The sequence below is a fragment of the Dunckerocampus dactyliophorus genome, chromosome 1, assembly GCF_027744805.1.
Source record: "Dunckerocampus dactyliophorus isolate RoL2022-P2 chromosome 1, RoL_Ddac_1.1, whole genome shotgun sequence".
NCBI lineage: Eukaryota > Metazoa > Chordata > Actinopteri > Syngnathiformes > Syngnathidae > Dunckerocampus > Dunckerocampus dactyliophorus.
The window spans coordinates 23,520,198-23,538,356 of record NC_072819.1 but is presented as its reverse complement, the minus strand read 5'-3'; the positions used below and the strand labels follow the sequence as shown (position 1 = coordinate 23,538,356).

General features: G+C 39.7%; 1 protein-coding gene across 9 annotated transcripts in view; it reads right to left on the bottom strand.

The window, feature by feature from the left end:
• LOC129178107 (nephrocystin-4-like) overlaps nt 1–18,159 on the bottom strand; it is a 254,373-nt gene that overhangs the window by 61,699 nt on the left and 174,515 nt on the right. For all 9 annotated transcript variants that reach the window (XR_008569753.1, XR_008569754.1, XM_054769957.1 and 6 more), the window contains exons 15-17: nt 12,415–12,602; nt 5,242–5,402; nt 3,403–3,568 (exon numbers count right to left, since the gene is read on the bottom strand). Coding sequence is in view for 7 of the 9 variants with exons in the window: in XM_054769957.1 (XP_054625932.1) it covers nt 3,403–3,568; nt 5,242–5,402; nt 12,415–12,602 (515 nt within the window). In the remaining 2 variants the exon portion in view is untranslated. The remainder of the gene's footprint in view (nt 1–3,402; nt 3,569–5,241; nt 5,403–12,414; nt 12,603–18,159) is intronic.

Genomic DNA, 18,159 nt, shown 5'->3' with positions numbered 1-18,159 from the left:
GGTCAGGTCCCTAATTCAATAAAAGACCCAATAAAAGTCCATCCAATAAAACATATAATTAAAAAAAAAACACGTGCAAATTACTTTTAGGGTAGGACAAATCATTTGACATGGTTATAGATAAATTTGTGGTGTGATTTAGAATATATGACTTTTTCTTCAGCGCAATAGTCATTTATTGATGGTCCCTAGTATAAACAACCAGCGGTTAGAGTAGCACTTTCCATGCGAGCAGTGGCGGAGCCAGAATTTTTTCATTGGGGTGGCCAAAGTGGGACCATTACTCACATCGAGGTGGCAATAAGTTGATACCTGAAATGTCTAGATGGCCAGTGGGGTGGGCGGAGAGCGACCAAGGGTGGTCACGGCCACCATCGGCCACCATGTAGCTCTGCCACTGCATACGAGCTCCCAGCACAATGACACAGCAGTTCGGGCACAGTGAGAGGGAAACTACCACTGTAGCTATGGAGCCAAATACCCAACATCCAACATGAAACTATCTTCACCACGGCACACCACGGACATGCATGGTGGTGTTGCATTTTCTTCTTCTTGCGGGTGGCGGGAGTCGAGTGGCAATCGGCTTTGAGGTGCATTACCGCACCTACCATATTGGAGTGTGGCCCAGAGTTACAAACGTGATATGGCAACCGGATCGTCCCGATCTCGTGGCGGAAGCTGATATTATCTGATCGTCAAAATACAGTGGATCGGCAGCCAATCCTAAAGATCGGATTGGATCTCAATATTATTTTATTCTGTTAATTTTGTTATCTTGAGCTAAAACATAATTATTGAACAGTTTATTTATCATCAATATCACCTTGAAGCACTTGCTGCAGGGGGTTGATTCCGCCTAAATATAGCACTGGAATGAGACACGGATAGCCATTTAGGTTTTCGGTTACTGCCATTTACATCAGCAAGTGTGCCATTAAAATGCAGAGATTCAGTACGCATCCCAAGTTAATCAAGGTTTTATGATTACAAGACACCATCCATCCATTTTCTATGCCGCTTATCCTCATTAGGGTCGCGGGTATGCTAGAGCCTATCCCAGCTGACTTTTGGGCGAGAGGCGGGGTGCACCCTGGACTGGTCGCCAGCCAATCGCGGGGCACATATAGACAAACAACCATTCACACTCACATTCATACCTATGGACAGTTGAGTCGCCAATTAAGTGAACATGCATATTTTTGAAATGTACAAAAACTGACAAAAATCCACACACGCTCGGGGAGAACATGCAAATTCCACACGGAGATGCCCAAACGAAGAGTCTAACCCAGGTCTTCCTGATCTCCTGACTGTGTGGCCAACATGCTAACCACTAGACCACCGTGTGGCCCAAGTTTGACACCTAAACTGATTATTTTTATTACTATTATTTCTTATGGTAATGGAAATCAGAGGTTCAGCAATGTCCTGAAATGAATTGTGTTTGAATTTTGAGTTGCCATTGTATTTGAGGAAACAATAATTATATACAGCATTATACACATTTTGATCTTCTCTATTGACTTGTAATTGACTTCAGTTTTTTTTTGGCACCATTAGTCATCAAGGATACTTTGATAGCACCTACTTTGCACTTTTCAAGATGTAAATACATGATCTCAAGTGTCAGTTCAACAGTAATGATCACATGTATTTGTAATGGTATACAGTGCTACCATATACTGCAATACAGCCATACCCTTCCCAATACAATGGCAAATGTATGAAAATGCCTCCTCTGTACACTGATTCATTACACCAAGCCATCATGACTTCATTACCTCCATTTCACCCAAAGGTCCCACGTAACTTGATCAGATGATGACAATGAAGCTACAGTATGTGTGATCAGTTTCAAGGGAGGGGCGCACTGTCATCATATTTTTATACACTCATGTTTTACCGATTATTACTCAAATAAAGCTACTTCTCTTTTATTTTGCTCTTGGTTCTTCCATACAAGTTGCTTAATAGAAGAAATGAATCGGCCTTTCAGTGTATACCGTCATTCATTTAATGACTTGTCAATCCCCAACCAACTCGGTGATAATTAAAAAGCATATTCAGTGTGCCACTATTTCTCATCTAAAAGTGACAGCCTGACAGTAACTTTTTCAATTAAAAATGTTGATGTATGGAACAAAGACACGTTTTCTAACATGTAAGACTGCTCCAACAAGGAGATAAGATGTACAGGCCACACTTGTGACCAGTGCTTTTTGGGTAAGTCGTGAAGCATTCAGTGGAAACCCATCTGCCAAAGTAGAACCATACAGGTATTGTGACAGTGGAAAACTGGTATTAGTTTGATCTATATACATTTTTTAACTCAGGAAGAGTGAAGCTAGCGGTATTAAAATTCTAAAAATCCACAGAGAGACTGCTGCACCAACACATCACAGAGGAAATAAGGTTTCCACATATTAGCGTTCTTTTGCAAACTATTTCCATCCTCCCGCTTCATCACACAAGCTGCCCATGCTCGGCTACACCTGTCTGTCTATATGTCAGCATGGACACATGAGCGCTCACCTTCCTTGGCACGTGTGAGTGACTTGATTTCCTCTCTGCCTGAGCCTCAGCACGTCACATCCATCTCACTCTGTGGGTAACTTCTTGAGAGAATTTTCAAGCAACAATGAAGGTGTTTCATATCCTTTTACCCCATATCCACACACCCAATAAGAGTTGACAATTCATTATAGCCTGATGACAAAACACCTCCAGGGGTTGGAGAGAGGAGGTGAGTGGAGGCAAAAAAAGCACAATTTAGATGAATAAGAGCAAACAGTCTGATAAAAAGTGGGAAGAAAATGTGAGGGAGGGAGAAGAAACAAAGAAAACCACTTGCCTCCTCCCTTTCCCAAATTGATTCAGACTGTCCGCCAGACCGCCTGATGGATATCCAATCATTGATTCGAATTTATATGTTGCCTTTCGCCACCACTTCCATCCAATAAGCCATTGCACTCTCAAACTGCTTTGAGTGATAAGTACAATGAGAAAGTGCTGGCATATGTAGCCCTGACAATGGCACTCAGCAGCGTTTCTGAGGCGGACCAGAGTGATGCGTTGTTTATGAGAGGGAGTATCTATTCAACGGTTGATGCATGGCGAAGAAAAGATACTGTCAGCAGCCAGTGCTCTGTACAGGCCCACAATGAATGAGTACAAAACAAGGAGAGAAATAGGGAGCTAACAAGTTGGGTGAATTAGAAGTATCACACACTGTAAGAATATTTAGGTTTAGCACAGTGTTTGCTGTGAAACCTTGTACACTTTCATCAGCAGAGGATACCCACGCCATTTACCAACCATACGCAAGAAATCGACTTGATACATGATGATCTGAATGTAAAACACAATGTTAGCAATTAGTAATTGTCATAAAATACTTGCCGATGTTTCCAGTGCGAATGTGCAAACGACCCCGGACAATGGTGGCGGCGATCGGGTTGTTGGAGGCATTGCCAGTCTGCAGGGTGTCCTCGCCCACATAATCGGTTGTCAGAACCTCCACCTCATGCAGGGCTTGTACCGCCATTTTACCATGCCGCAACATGTACTGGAGATAACAAAGAGGAAGTCAGGAAAAAACAGAAACAACAACAATGGTTGCAAGTGTTAATGTGGAAAAAAAAATAATGATTAAATACAAAAACTATTTAATTTACCTGTTTTAAAATTGTAAAATTTTATCTTAAAGTTACACACACACACACACACATACTGTATATATATATATATATATATATATATATATATATATATATATATATATATACATACTGTATATATACTGTACACACAGATATATATATATAAAAGCTGCACCGTGGCCTAGTGGTTAGCATGTTGGCCATACAGTCAGGAGATCGGGAAGATCCGATTTCCTCCCACATTCCAAAAAACATGCATGTTAAGTTAATTCGAGACTCTGAATTGTCCCTAAAATTTACTCTAAAATTATTTTTCATGTGGCAGTGTGTGGCTGCACTGCTTCCAGGGGTGTATGTGTATGTTCAAGTTTTTTTGTCCCATCACATCTCAGCTTCTTTGTGTTGCCTTGTCAATATAACCTGCCCAAGGCCTTCAGAATTAGGAGATTTTACTTAAACACTATTAGCCACTATTAGCAGTGAGGTGAGGTGAGATCTTTTTTTTGCATATAGTACCCACATTAGTCTGCCTTTAACTGTGGGCAGCCATCGTGCAAAACTCGAAAGCGAGATCCGACTCACCGAGTCATAGGTAAGGGTCTTGGTCAGTGAAGCATCCATGTGTGACACAACAGCAGTGATGGAGGAAGCAGGATTCGAATCGGAAACCCTCCGCTTTCTGGACAATCTCTCTCCCTCCACTTAACCAATCAGGCTTCAGATTCGCCTCACGGGGCCAGCTAGCTAGCCTACAATAACATCAGCTATTCCGTCCTCTGATTGGCAGATCACGGTAAAATTGTTCGACAAGCCAAGGTACGCCCACAATGACAGACTAGATGGAGAAAATGACATCTCTGTTGGGTAGATGTATTTTATTTAAAAGTTGTTTTTGTCATGTTATTAGATAATCATTCAGATGATGTTGTTTTGTAGAGGTTTGGAGTTGTCTGAGCCCTTTATCCTGTATTCTGTATTCCTTTCATCTGTTTCATTATATACAGGTATTTGTTCGTTTTATTAATAATTGTATCTATCTTTTTCTATTTTAGCTAGTTTCTTGCCTTTATTACAGAGAGGATCCATTTATGCTTGCTACATTTGGCTTAGCACCAAATCTGGCTATCATCGGTGGAAGTTACTAATGCCCGAAGTTTGTAGCAGAAATGTACAGCAAATCAGGCATATCGGTGAAGATGTATTCTTCACCATAAAGAGTTAAGTGTGTTTCTTATGTTATTAATAATAGTATTGTAGCAACATGGCAATTATGTTATAGTTCTAGTGTTAGTGCTGGCGCTTGGTAAAGGGGACCGGGTTGAAATCCCAATCAGGTTGAATAGGACGATACATTAGGCTCACCCTATAAAATCTACAACTTTGCAAATGTTGTATGAATCTATGATGGATGGATGAACTGCACTGCTGTGATGGGGTGTGAAAATAGATCGTAAATTAAATTATGCTTTACCTCTTGCGCTTAAAAAAACAGGATGAATCGGAATGAAGAGTTTGTTATAAAAGCTCCATAACAAAGTAGTCGTCCCCCTACATTGGCTCACAGATGTGACCGGGTTACCTTGAGCTCGACAGCAGTTGAACCTATGAGCAGCAATGAGTCACTGTCCCAGATGTCGATGTGCATGGTGTGAAGGGCCAGGTAGCGAAGGAACCAACGTTTCTCTCCTGGCTTAAGAAAGCTGTCATCTACTCTGAACTGAACCTGCAGGCCAGGAGACTCTGAATGAGGAGAATTAGATATGTTGTTTGAGCAATACTTGAATCACCACATTTAACTAGAATGTAACTTAGTAGAGCGAAGACCTCCACAAAATCACAATTGCGTCAAAACTCTGAAAAAACAACAGTTGCTTGTTAATGGAAGATGCATGTAACGCTGACGGTGGACCCTTACTTTGATGCCATTCTGACTCAAAAGTCCCCAAAACATTTCCAGAATCTTTTATTACCAATAACTTTTTTACCTCAGTAAAATCATTCTTGGTAATCTGTGTGGTTTGCATTTCTACTACACCTACAACTTCAAGGTAATTTATTCAAATCAGTGGAGTGATATATTTTTACACTGATGCCATGTAAATAGACAGTTAGGTCTGATTTTTTTTCTCAAACATTTTTTTCTAAATGATCAAATTAAAACAAGTTTGCAGCTTAAACATGGGCGGTGAATAGAAACACTACAATTGTGTCTACTAATCAGTGTTATTCAGCACAGAGAACACCCTCAAAAGTCTGAAAGTCCCTGATCGCGACTACATATCCATCAATTTTCTGTGCCGCTTCTCCTCATTAGGGTCGTGGGGCTATGCTGGAGCCTATCCCAGCTGACTTCGGGTGACAGGCAGGGTACACCCTGGAGTGGTCGCCAGCCAACCGTAGGGGACATATAGACAAACAACCATTCACACTCACATTCATATCTATGGACAATTTAGAGTCGCCAATTAACCTAACATGCAGGTTTTTTGGAATGTGGGAGGAAACCGGAGTACCAGGAGAAAACCCACGCAAGCACGGGGAGAACATGCAAACTCCACACAGAAAAGCCCAACGGAGATTCGAACACAGGTCATCCCGATCTCCTGACTGTGACTGTGTGGCCAACATGCTAACCACTAGACCACCGTGCGGCGTGACTACATATTTTGAGGGAAAGTTTGGACACTGGTGAAAGTCTGTTTTTTTAACCCAGGTAATTTTGGTGGAAACGCTGCAAGATTTTTCGACATAGCAGGGAAATGAGAAAAGTTCAAGAAAGGATTTAACTGTGACAATAAATTCCTGTATTAGCCTCTTCATCCAAATCCTCACCAAAATTGAATGGATTCCTACTTGGTGCTACACCTCTACAAAGTTTGGATTTCCAAACAATTTTTCTCATTACAAATATCGGCTTTCAAGTTTTGTATGCTCCAACTGGGGAAGCTCAGACTTTGCAGAAGTCTCGAATGCACCATGAGTTGGGTTGTCCACTGACATCTGGTATATTACCTAATATATAGAGCATGTCTATGGAGTACAGTGTACATTTTTAGTTTTTGCAAAATTTACATCAGCAGGCCAAGATTTTTTATCTCAATTGATTATTATTACCAAAACGATGTTTATGACTGTGTTTTTTTTCCTTCTGTGCTTTTTTCATGAGCTACTTCTGAACCTTTTTCTTTTAACTGTCTATCTGCCCAACCACCCAGGAACGCTCTCTTTTCAGACCATTAATTCCCCCAGCATGCTATGAGCTTGGAAGCTTCAATGGAAACAGAAGCAGAGCTGAGAGACAAAAAGAAGACAGAAAATGTTTACGCTCAGAAGCAAGGAAGCACAGACAGATCATGGCAAATGCAATTTTTTTAACAAGACAATATTTTAACATTACTTTTAAGAAAACTACAGTGACAAAATATAGGACTAGACAAAGACCTTTTATTTACAAGAGTCACAAAACAATGCAGGTACATTTTGAAATGTTTTATAGCCTTGCATGCATGACCCAAACATGATGCTTTTAACTGTTGAACTTTTTTCAACACACTGAAACAAAAATTTAAGAAGTTAAAATAATGACAGCAGTTCCAGCGCCGTAAAGAGGGGGAAAGTTAGGACAATTCCAAACTAGGAACTTGTGAATTTCCCAAAGTATCACATGCTTTGATAGAAGTCATACTGTATGCGGCCATCGTATTTTGATCTGACAAATCATAAATAAGTTTGATCAAATGTAGAGTTACTCCAGCTTCTGCTTGGACATTAACACTGCGACAACTGCTGAACTCTGATGAAAAGCCACGCATCATGAGCGAGTGACGCTGTGCAAGGAGGATTACAAGGTTTATAGTGTGCATAAAGTACTTAATGTGCGTTTCCAATCCTGTCTTGTGCACTGCCACTTCCATATTACGTGTATTAGCATTCACAGAAGTGATGCCATAGCTCTTAGTCTGATAGACTGCTGGTTGCCCTCTTCCCGCCAGAGAGCTTTTCTCTAAATGAGAAATATCGTCATGTTTTAATCTCATGACACCCCTAGAATATTGCATTTCGTCATAAGAACAAAGTCTTAAAAAGTCTTATATTAAGGCTGTCACGGTTTATACATGCAAACCTATAGGTGCAGGAAAATGACTTCTCCCCAAGTCACTCAGAGCTTTTCTTCCTGTCACTCACACACCTACACACAGGTGTGACATGGGCAGACCCAGAGACCCACTAGAAAAAAGTGTCTCAAAGGTTGTTAGGAAGCTAGCAAACAAACACAGAAGAATTGCGAATGGGAATCATCTTATAGTCACAGTCGTCTGATATTTGGGCCAATATGGTAATCTGTGTTTCTTTTAAATAGATGGTGATGCCATTACATCGTGTTGAAATGATTGCCAGTAGATTTACAAAGCTGGAAGCCATGACATTTTCTTCCATTGCTATGCAAAGCCAGAGACCATAAAGAGTGAGTCATGTCCAGAGATTCACAGGAACACAAACACAATCACTGTTGCCATGCACAAGTGGCAGTTGCCGCATAATGGCACACTGATGAGTGTGTATGAAACAGCCTTGTTTGGAAACAAATCATCTGAAGACTGACATTAGGGAGACTGATGGCAAAACCCAAACAGGAAACAATAACGATGCTGTACTGCTGAAAAAGTGTAAATTTCTGACAAGAATCACCTTACGCGATTCACTCAACAAAACAGACTGAGCGTGGTACACTTCCCTGGATCCAGCACACAGTAAAAGCCAACGGTAGATATGCTCACTCATGCACGGGCACATGTAGACACATCACAAAATTAATTAGATGTCAGTTAATAATGATAACATCAACTTGTACAATAGAAATAAACTGAAAATAATCCACAATGTCAGGAAAGTTACAGTAATACACTGTTGTATCATGAAGTGATGGCACACGCCAACAGCGAAGTGAATGGCCTCTGCATACAGTTATGTGGAAAAAAAAATAGGACATAGCATGACATCTGTAATGCCCCTATCAGTTGTCTTTCAAATCATTTGACAAATGGTCAATGACTTATGGACAATTAGTTGCCCGGTGTCGTGCCGCTGTTGTGGTCAATGCAAGCCATGTTTGTCAACCAAGCATGCTCAAATTGTACAGACATGTTGCTTATCAGTCCCCTAAAGCAGTGGTCCCAACCCCTTTTTAATCCACGGACCAGTTCGCATTCCAACAAACCTGCAATCATGCTATTTATTTATGTGTTGTGTATGAAACACAAAGTATAACACAATATAAAGAACATCTTATTAAGATGACCATTGAGTTTAACATGAAAGAAGGCCCACCAACAACATGCTTCTGGTCATCACATTAAAAGCTCTGTGTATTACATCTTCTCTGACTGCACTGAACACAAGTCTCCGAAAAGTACCTTCCAACAACATCAAATTAAAAGCACAAAATGAACCACTGGTATGAACCGGGAGTTTGTTTTACAGAGAGAAGATGATCACATTGTTTTTGACGTGTGGGTAACAGCCAGTGTGCTAGCATGAATTAACTTGACATCGAATAACTATGAACATGAGCGCTCAACACGCATATAACATCATCAAAGCTCACCTTTATGCATTTACACCCAGCACCAGCATTTGGGAACAACGATGAGGTGAAAGAAGAATGGGAAAAGTATACATCGCACCCTCACTGGCGTTTCAAGCTCCTGCTGCCCTCCTCATCACCCGTCTTGCTCCCAGTGCAAAGCTAAGAGGTGGGCCGCATTACAATTCCAATTAATTCCAAACCCAAGCTGTCCTTCCCGGTTCCCACATTGCCCCCCCATGCAACATCTAGACGTCAGGTCTCCTCCCACTACCACATCTCATCAAGCCACGGATTCCCCCAGAGCCCGCCCCACGTCGCCTCAAGCCCATCCCGGCTCCTCGTCTCAAGCCACCAGTATTTCCGGCCGGGGGGTCAGAGCGGGAGGAACCTATGGTCCTTCTCCAAGACTCTCTCCTCCCTTCCCTGGTTCCGGTTTCCACGGTGAACGGCATCTGGGATCCGCCTTCGGAAGGGGGGCCTGGTACCCCCTGTTGGGTACTAGGAGAGAGCACAGTCCATCCCGCCTGTGGAAGGGGGGGATGGTACCATCTGTTGGGCGTATGTGGAAGCGCAGTCCACTCACTGGCCAAGACGGACGCACAGCCTGTTCCTCCACCTGCAAGTCTGGGATCCGTCCTTGAGGGGGGTACTGTCACGGTTCATGAATTTGCCCGCGTGACAGTTTGATTCATGTTGCATTTTTAGGCCTTTGTTCTGGTTTCCTGCCCTTATTGACGGAGCATTGTTGTTTGTCTTTTGACTACGTTTTGTGGTTATCCTGCCGCTGCGCTGCAGCATTATTTAATTGAAATAAACATATTTACCTGCTATTGGGTCTCATCTCTCACATCCTGGGGTCGCTGCCACAACGCCACAATGCCACAATGCCAGGACATGACATTATATCTACTATATTGGGTAATATGAGTGTAAAGGTGACCATAAGGGTGTTATTTCATGTCTACAGGGCTCTAAAAATGGTAAAAATTGTATTTAGAGAGTCATAAACAGGTTTTCTATGCACTCACGACGAAAGCATTCCATTAATTAATATTGAATCCTAATTCATGGAAAATCACTTATTGCGATCAGGTCTGGAACCAATTAACTGTGACAAACGAGGGATTAGTATAAGTCTATTTGTGGCATCAGATAAACTTTCACTTTGTCTTCAAGCACACAACTACGGTGCATTCAAGGACCACTGGCAAAAAATGCTGTGCAAAATGATGAAACAACACGACATAAACCTGTAACAATGGGCTTTTTAACAGTATATTATTTTTCCAACAAAATAATAGTTTTTATTTTATCTCCAGAATTATTAATAAATAAAATTCAATATGTAAGCGCCGCACGATGGTCTAGTGGTTAGCATGTTGGCCACACAGTCAGGAAATCGGGAAGACCTGGGTTCGAATCTCCGTTGGGCATCTCTGTGTGAAGTTTACATGTTCTCCCCGTGTGTGGGTTTTCTCCGGGTACTCTGGTTTCCTCCCACATTTCAAAAACATGCATGTTAGGTTAATTGGTGACTCTAAATTGTCCATAGGTATGAATGTGAGTGTGAATGGTTGTTTGTCTATATGTGCCCTGCGATTGGCTGGTGACCAGTCCAGGGTGTATCCCGCCTTTTGCCCAAAGCCAGCTGGGATAGGCTCCAGCATACCCCGCGACCCTAATGAGGATAAGCGGCATAAAAAATGGATGGATGGATGGATGGAAAATTCAATATAGTTATTGACAAAACTATTTTTTTAAATGTGCCCTTTTTTTATCATTGCTCCTGAAAGTTTTAGGCCCCACCCACAGAATGGTACCGGGCCATTGCCCAGTGGTTGAGGACTCCTGCCGTAAAAGTGTGTACCAAATTTAGTGGTGATTCAGCTATACACCCTAAAGTTACAGTGCGCGTCCACAGGTATGTGTTCCACAGTGGCTAAAGACTGCTGCGACATGAGACTTGAAACGCTATGGAACACATACAGAGCAATGGAAGCACAGTGATACGACGGGAGAGAAATTAACGCAGAGGGATTGTGAGGTCTGATTTTTTTGAGGAGGCATTTTTGTGACGCAAATGTAGTACTCTTTTGAACGCGTATTGTTTTGAGAAACCAAACTCTTTTCTTAAGACCAGAACTCGGCTCATAGGACAAAGTCGTGGGTAAGTCACTGTTGATGCACTACACTGCTGATGGGGATGTCATACAACTTCATGTCAAAAAATCCGAACTATCCCTTTAACTGTGGATCCTTCAAAAGTAAAATGCTAGCTCTACTTGAGTCGTTGTAAGTAAATTGGTATAAAGGCTTTCCGCGAGAGAATATATGAGAGGATCTGTCCGAAAGTAGATGGGTTTGTGGGGGAATACACACTAGGTCATATAGTGTAGTGTGCAGGCAGGGAGACATAAGAGAGAAATATTGACAGTGGTAATCCGGAATGTGCGTCTGGGGAAGGAGGAGAGTAGCTTTAGGGGCCTGAAGGGTGGGGATGGGGAGAACTGTCTGTGTGTTCAATATCACGCTCTGTCAGAAGCTGTAATATCTCTTCCATTTCATTAGTTGCAACATGAATAGACATCAATCAGTGGCCGCTTTGCTGATTGAAAGGGAAGTGGTTTGGTATCGGAGAACATTGAGGAGCACGGAACACGGTTATAAAAAGTTGTAAGAGTGAAATACATCACAGTGTGACTTACACACACAATATGATTCAAATCTAAAACCATGTCAACAGAAACATGCATATGGTTTTAATAGAGATTTACAGTTTGCACAACCTCTTAAATGAAGGTGGTTTACTTCCAAGTTCAACATTCATTTTCTGATAGGAAATCATCCATCCATCTATTTTCTATGCCGCTGATCCGACGAGGGTCACAGGGGTATGCTGGAGCCTATCCCAGCTGACTTGGGGCAAAAGGTGGGGTAGACCCTGGACTGGTTTATAGAAAATCTATGAAAGTAAATGACTGTATTGACCTGAATAGAACATATTTTTCCCCTAGAAAAAAGTATGAAAACATTTCATGCTGTCTTGTATTAGGGGTCTTGAGATTATACATACAAACCAACAGGTACCGTAAGTTCAACTGTCGGTTCTATGGTTAGCATCACATGTTTTTGTTTTGAAGAAGATCAAGAGCTCTGGATCCTTACCAGAGTTCATGCTTCCATCATTGTGGTTGGAGGTTAGAACACAAGGAAACAGGGCGCCGGTTTTCTGCTGCACTTTGCCACTGTTCAGTAGTCGGAGCTGCTGTGACGTGACTGGTGGGAAACGGTAAAACTGGAAGGTGAAGTAGATGTTGCTCGGCCACTCTGGAGTAACCCCTGCAATCGGTATTCTGTTGAAAGACAAACGGTAGAAGTTTCAAAGAATCATCTTAAGTAAATACTCACTGTTATGTATAAATGCAGCCATATGGATACACTGTGTTATAAAGGTACAGTTCTTAAAAGAATCACGTACACAGCAAGTTGATCTTACAAGAATTAATAGGTTATCACAATTGAAGTTAGACGGCCACTGGGTTTCCCTGTGTCTATGCTAGTGACACTGACAGAAATTAAACTATTTTTTCACCATCACTGTGTTCTAAAATAATAACAAAATCCTTATGCAAAATCCTTATTAAATTATTAGTTTTTAAACCTGCAGGCCAAAAATATGTTATTTTGTTGGTGCTATATTGTGCAAAACGATAGCACCTAGGCATTTCTCTATTAAACACTTTGTAGCTTTGCTCTGGTTTAATCTTTGAGCAACAATCTTTGCATCGGTGACAATCAGATGTTTTTATCATTTTGTGGGTTTTCAACCTGCAACAGCCTCAAAATAAAAGGGATTGTCAATACAAATTCATACATTTCGATGGAAATTAAACTTTGTATACTGTATCATCACAAGTGTACATCTACAGTAACCATCAAAGTCCCCTCTTCACTTTGATACTAAAGTAATCCTTGTCAACCATGTAGATAGCAGAGAAAACTATGTATTTTGGATATAACATTTTTGAGCATGTGTATAAAAATGGCCCGGAGTTTAAGAACTTAAGAATTACAAGGCATTATTATCTGTAACAGAAAATACCAATAATACTGTAATAACAATACTGTGTCTGAACATACAACTTCTTGCCATACATCAAAACGTATCAAAATACATAGACATACACTCCTAATCAAAATTTTAAGACCAGTTGATTTTGCCCTGTTGGATCTTAAGGAGGTTCTAAGCAGAGCTTCAAATGCAAAAAGGAAAATTGGGAGTGAGACAAAAAATTGTTTTAAGTAAGCAATTTATTGCAAACAACAATTAAACTGAAATAGGCTGTTCATCAGCTGATCAAATGTTTAAGACCATCGCTCAAACAAGCCCCAAATCCTCCTAAAATAGTAATACAATAGTTAAAAGCTGCATCATTCTTGTTAATCACCTCAATAATTGGTTTGGACATTTCACATCAATTGCTAATACATTTGTTCACTTCCTGTATTGAACATGTACCCTTTACCATTTATGAAATAACATACAGTATGAAAATGATAAGGCAGTATAACAATGTATTACAATGCTGCTACAAGGTTTGTCAATCAATATAAATAAGTTATAGAACTTTCATAAGAAATATAATATAATAAATATAATATAATATGATATGATATGTGATGAATGAGTTAATAGTTCACAGAAACATTGTTCCATGAAGAGTGGATATAGACAATGTAATACTTCAAGTAGTTCTAGGAAATGAACAATAAGTAGTAAGTGCAAGAGTCGTTAGACATAGCATTGCATGTACAGTACATACACTGTAGTTCAGGATTCTTCTTCCTTATACTTAGTAAACATCAACAGCTTGGACCGAGGATCGTCCCGTGTCTTGACGGAGAGCCAATTCAATCCTCTGGCTTAGGGACGGTGCTGTTTTTTTTGGGTCTACCACTTCACTTTTTGGTTCCATAACACTCAGGATCTTTGAAGAAGTTTAAAATGACTGTCTTACTGTGTCCAACCTCAGCAGCAATGGCGCACCGCGAGAGGCCTTACTAACAACATGGATTGATCAACAATCCCAACGCGTACAAAGAGAGAAAGCTTTTTTGTCACATGCCATCAAGATCATGACAAGTGTGAAAACCTGATAGAAAATGACACTGAATCCACATTTTCGCCAAGGTTTTGGCTTTTAAAGACTGTGGTCTTAAACTTTGGATCAGCTGATAAACAGCCTATTTCAGTTTAATGGTTCACTCTAAAAAATGATTCATGGGAGTAGTATGTTAAGCTTAAAATCAATAGCTATTTGTATATTACTAATTCATTTTGTTACATGTACACACTTTAATCAGTTGATAAATTATCTTAATGAGCTGGCCGAAGTGAAAATAACGAAAACTGACTTAACTCAGTCATATATTGATTTTGAAGATACATTTTTGCATAAACCTAACATAAAAGTGTATTTACCGTAAATTCCAGTGTATAATTCGCACCGGTGTATAAGCTCCACCTACTAAATATAGAGGAAAAAACTGATTTGTTCTTATATAAGCCGCACCGGTGTATAAGCCACATCAAAAAATGGGATATTTAGTAAACAGAAAGACGTTACACCGATTTTTAAGAACTTTTAATAAAATTATTATTTATTTCCAAACAGTGCGTGCCAGACAGCTAGTTAAAAACAGTGCCGAATAGTGCATGTAACATACAGTAGATAACAATAGCCTATCCTCTTCTGTGTCAGTATAGAACAGCGTCCTAATTCCTTTGTCACAAATGTTGTTGGCTCTCTCTCTCTTTCGGTTAGCTGTGTCTTCCTCTAAATGGCAGTAGTCCTACGCGAAGCAGCCATGTTTCCTTGTCTTGACAGCCAAATCCATTGCAATCTATCCATCCATCTTTTATGTCACTTATCCTCAAGTCCATTGCATTTAACTTGAAAGCGGCATCAATTTAATTTCCTTTTTTTTTTTCAATTTTATTTCTTCGTGTATGTTCTATGATGGAAGCTTGTCACTAACGGGTTGTCACTGCAAATGTCCACCATGCGCCTACAGTCCGGTACAGTAGGTGGCAGTATGTACCTAAACGTTGGTTGCGAACCGCCATAAACAAGAGGAAGAAAAAGAAGAAGGTCTACATCTGGTCGTTTATTTTCGGTAGTCAGTTTTAGATGGATAGATTACAGATTAAGTGCAAAACACATTAACAAAAAGTAAACCAAATTACAATTACACCATCCGGAAAGGGAAATGTACAAAATCCCAGAGTTACAGGGAGTGATAACATTTTGACCAATCAGCCCCGGGGAGTTGGTACATTCCTTTTCTCGTTTATCTTTGTAGCCGAGAAGTGCAAAACATAAAACAAAAAGAAAAACAAATTACAATTACACCACGCAAAAGGGATTTGTACCTCCGCTATACCCTAATGAAAATAATGAAAAATATATATCCAATATACCTGTTCCTTCCGTCTTGTATTTGCATGCACGGCGACACGTCGTGGGAGCGCGCTCACTCCTTTAAAACTATAAGACATCGTACTATTTTCTCAGGAACAGTACTTCATGATAATGAAATGACACTTTTTGTTGGCTTTATCACCTCTACTGTTCAATGGTTTGGGTTCCCTAGTCTCATTTATAATACAGCAATAGTGCGCCACCTGCTGACCAAAGGCTGAACAGGTGAACTGAACTTGCACAAAAGTATTATGAACCACAGTGGTAACAATCATTTCTTATACAAAAATAAATAAATAGATTTTTACAATGTGCCACAAATACATTGTGAATTTCTAACCTGTTCCTCTCACTGTATTTCTGGATAGGTATGCCTGAATCAAATTCTTCAACATATATAACAAAGCGAAAAACTCCAAGCTCTCATATACTGTGCACTTCGGCTGTTTTATAGTTACTGATAAAGCCAACAAAAAGTGTTACTTAATTATTATGAAGTACTGTGCCTTAGAAAATAGTATTTGTAATTTTTTGGTTTGGTAATTTTTTGGTTTGGTTTTTGTTAACGTGTTGTGCACTTCTTTGCCACCGTAATAGATACTTTATTCATCTCCAAAAGAACAACACAACATTTTAGGTTTTGTTTTATGTGCTTTATTGTAGCTGTATTTCTACTTATTGAGGTATAGAATAAGTTGGCGGATATGACTTTGGTGCTACATACATTGCATAAGGTTTACAGTATGTAGGGTCACTTGTGAATTTGCTGGATATTACACATGATTTCTGCTGGAGTTATCCTCTGGACTTCATGAGAACCACGGTACAGTGACCACCTTTGAGTCATCAATAGGGATGAGCCGGATACTTGTTTTAGACGAGTATCCGTTACGGAACATGCATTTTTGCCGAGTACGAGCATGAAACGAGTACAGCTTGTCATTGTCCGTAATCGTGATGAAGGAAAATCCTCATTGGGTAACTACTTACTTTATGTATTCATTTGTCTCGCTCTGTAATTGGCCAGTCACACACAGTGACCGCCCCTTCCGAGACAGACTCCCTACAGCCAGAGAGAGGAGTATGCAGTGCATTTGATTTGGTTGAGTTTTATTTGAACATGAGATTACAATGGAATACATCTCATGAATCATTTCATAGTTCCACATGTCCAAAAGGAGTAGGAAGAAGCAAAGCTCATTTAATCCTACCCCCCATCCATTCCACATCTTATACAGTGCATATTATTCACTTCCTGCATTCCATGTCATGTTTTTATATAATAATCAGTGTAATAATAAATAATAAAAATAAAAAAACAAGCATGACAGAGCAATCAGTGTAATGATCAAGACTCTTCTGCCTTGTATTTAGTAAACACCAACTGTTTGTATTGTTTTTTGAATTTGCTCATCTCTGTACATTGTTTTAGTTCCTTACTCAATCCATTCCATAATTTAATTCCACATATGAAAATGCTGTGGGTTTTCAGCGTTGTTCTCGCATATAAGTGTTTTAAGTTAAATTTTCCCCTAAGATCATATTTCTCCTTTCTAATAGAGAAATACTGTATGAGGCTTTTGGGTAACAAATTATTATTAACTTCATGCATTATTTTAGCATGATGTTTGAAAGAGTACTAAATCAGCTAACTTTAATATCTGCGATTTTAAAAATAAAGGGTTTGTATGTTCTCTAACTTGGCATTATGAATTATCCTCACAGATCTTTTTTGCAGTACAGTAAGTGAGTGAAGATTGCTTTTATAATTATTGTCCCATATCTCCACACAATAAATTAGATATGGTAATACCAAAGAACAGTAAAGAGTGTGGAGTAATTTTTGATCAAGAACATATTTTGCTTTGTTCAGTATTGAAGTATTTCTCACCACCTTTTGTTGTATATTTCCAACTCATTTTTTCGTCTATTATGATCCCCAGAAATTAATTTTCTTTCACTCTTTCAATGTCCACTCTGTTTATTTGTATTTGATCGTACGTATCCTTTCTGCTGTTTCCAAATAGAATTATTTTAGTTTTACTTAAGTTCAAGGATAATCTGTTTTGGTCAAACCATGACTTTAATATGACCATTTCATCCTTGACCTTTTTAATTAGTTCTTGTGTGCTTTCCCCAGAACAAAAGGCAGTGGTATCGTCCGCAAATAATACCAACTTTAAATACTTTGTTACTTTACAAATGTCTTTGAAAAACAAATTCAACAGTTTTGATCCCAGTATAGACCCCTTAGGTATTCCACACGTAATACTTAAACTCCCAGATGTATATTCGCCTAACTTTACAAATTGCTTCCTGTTTGCTAGGTAACTTTTAACTCAATTCAAGACTAAACCTCTGATTCCATACATTTCTAATTTTGTTGTTAAAATATTGTGATTAATTGTATCGAAGGCTTTTGTCAGAT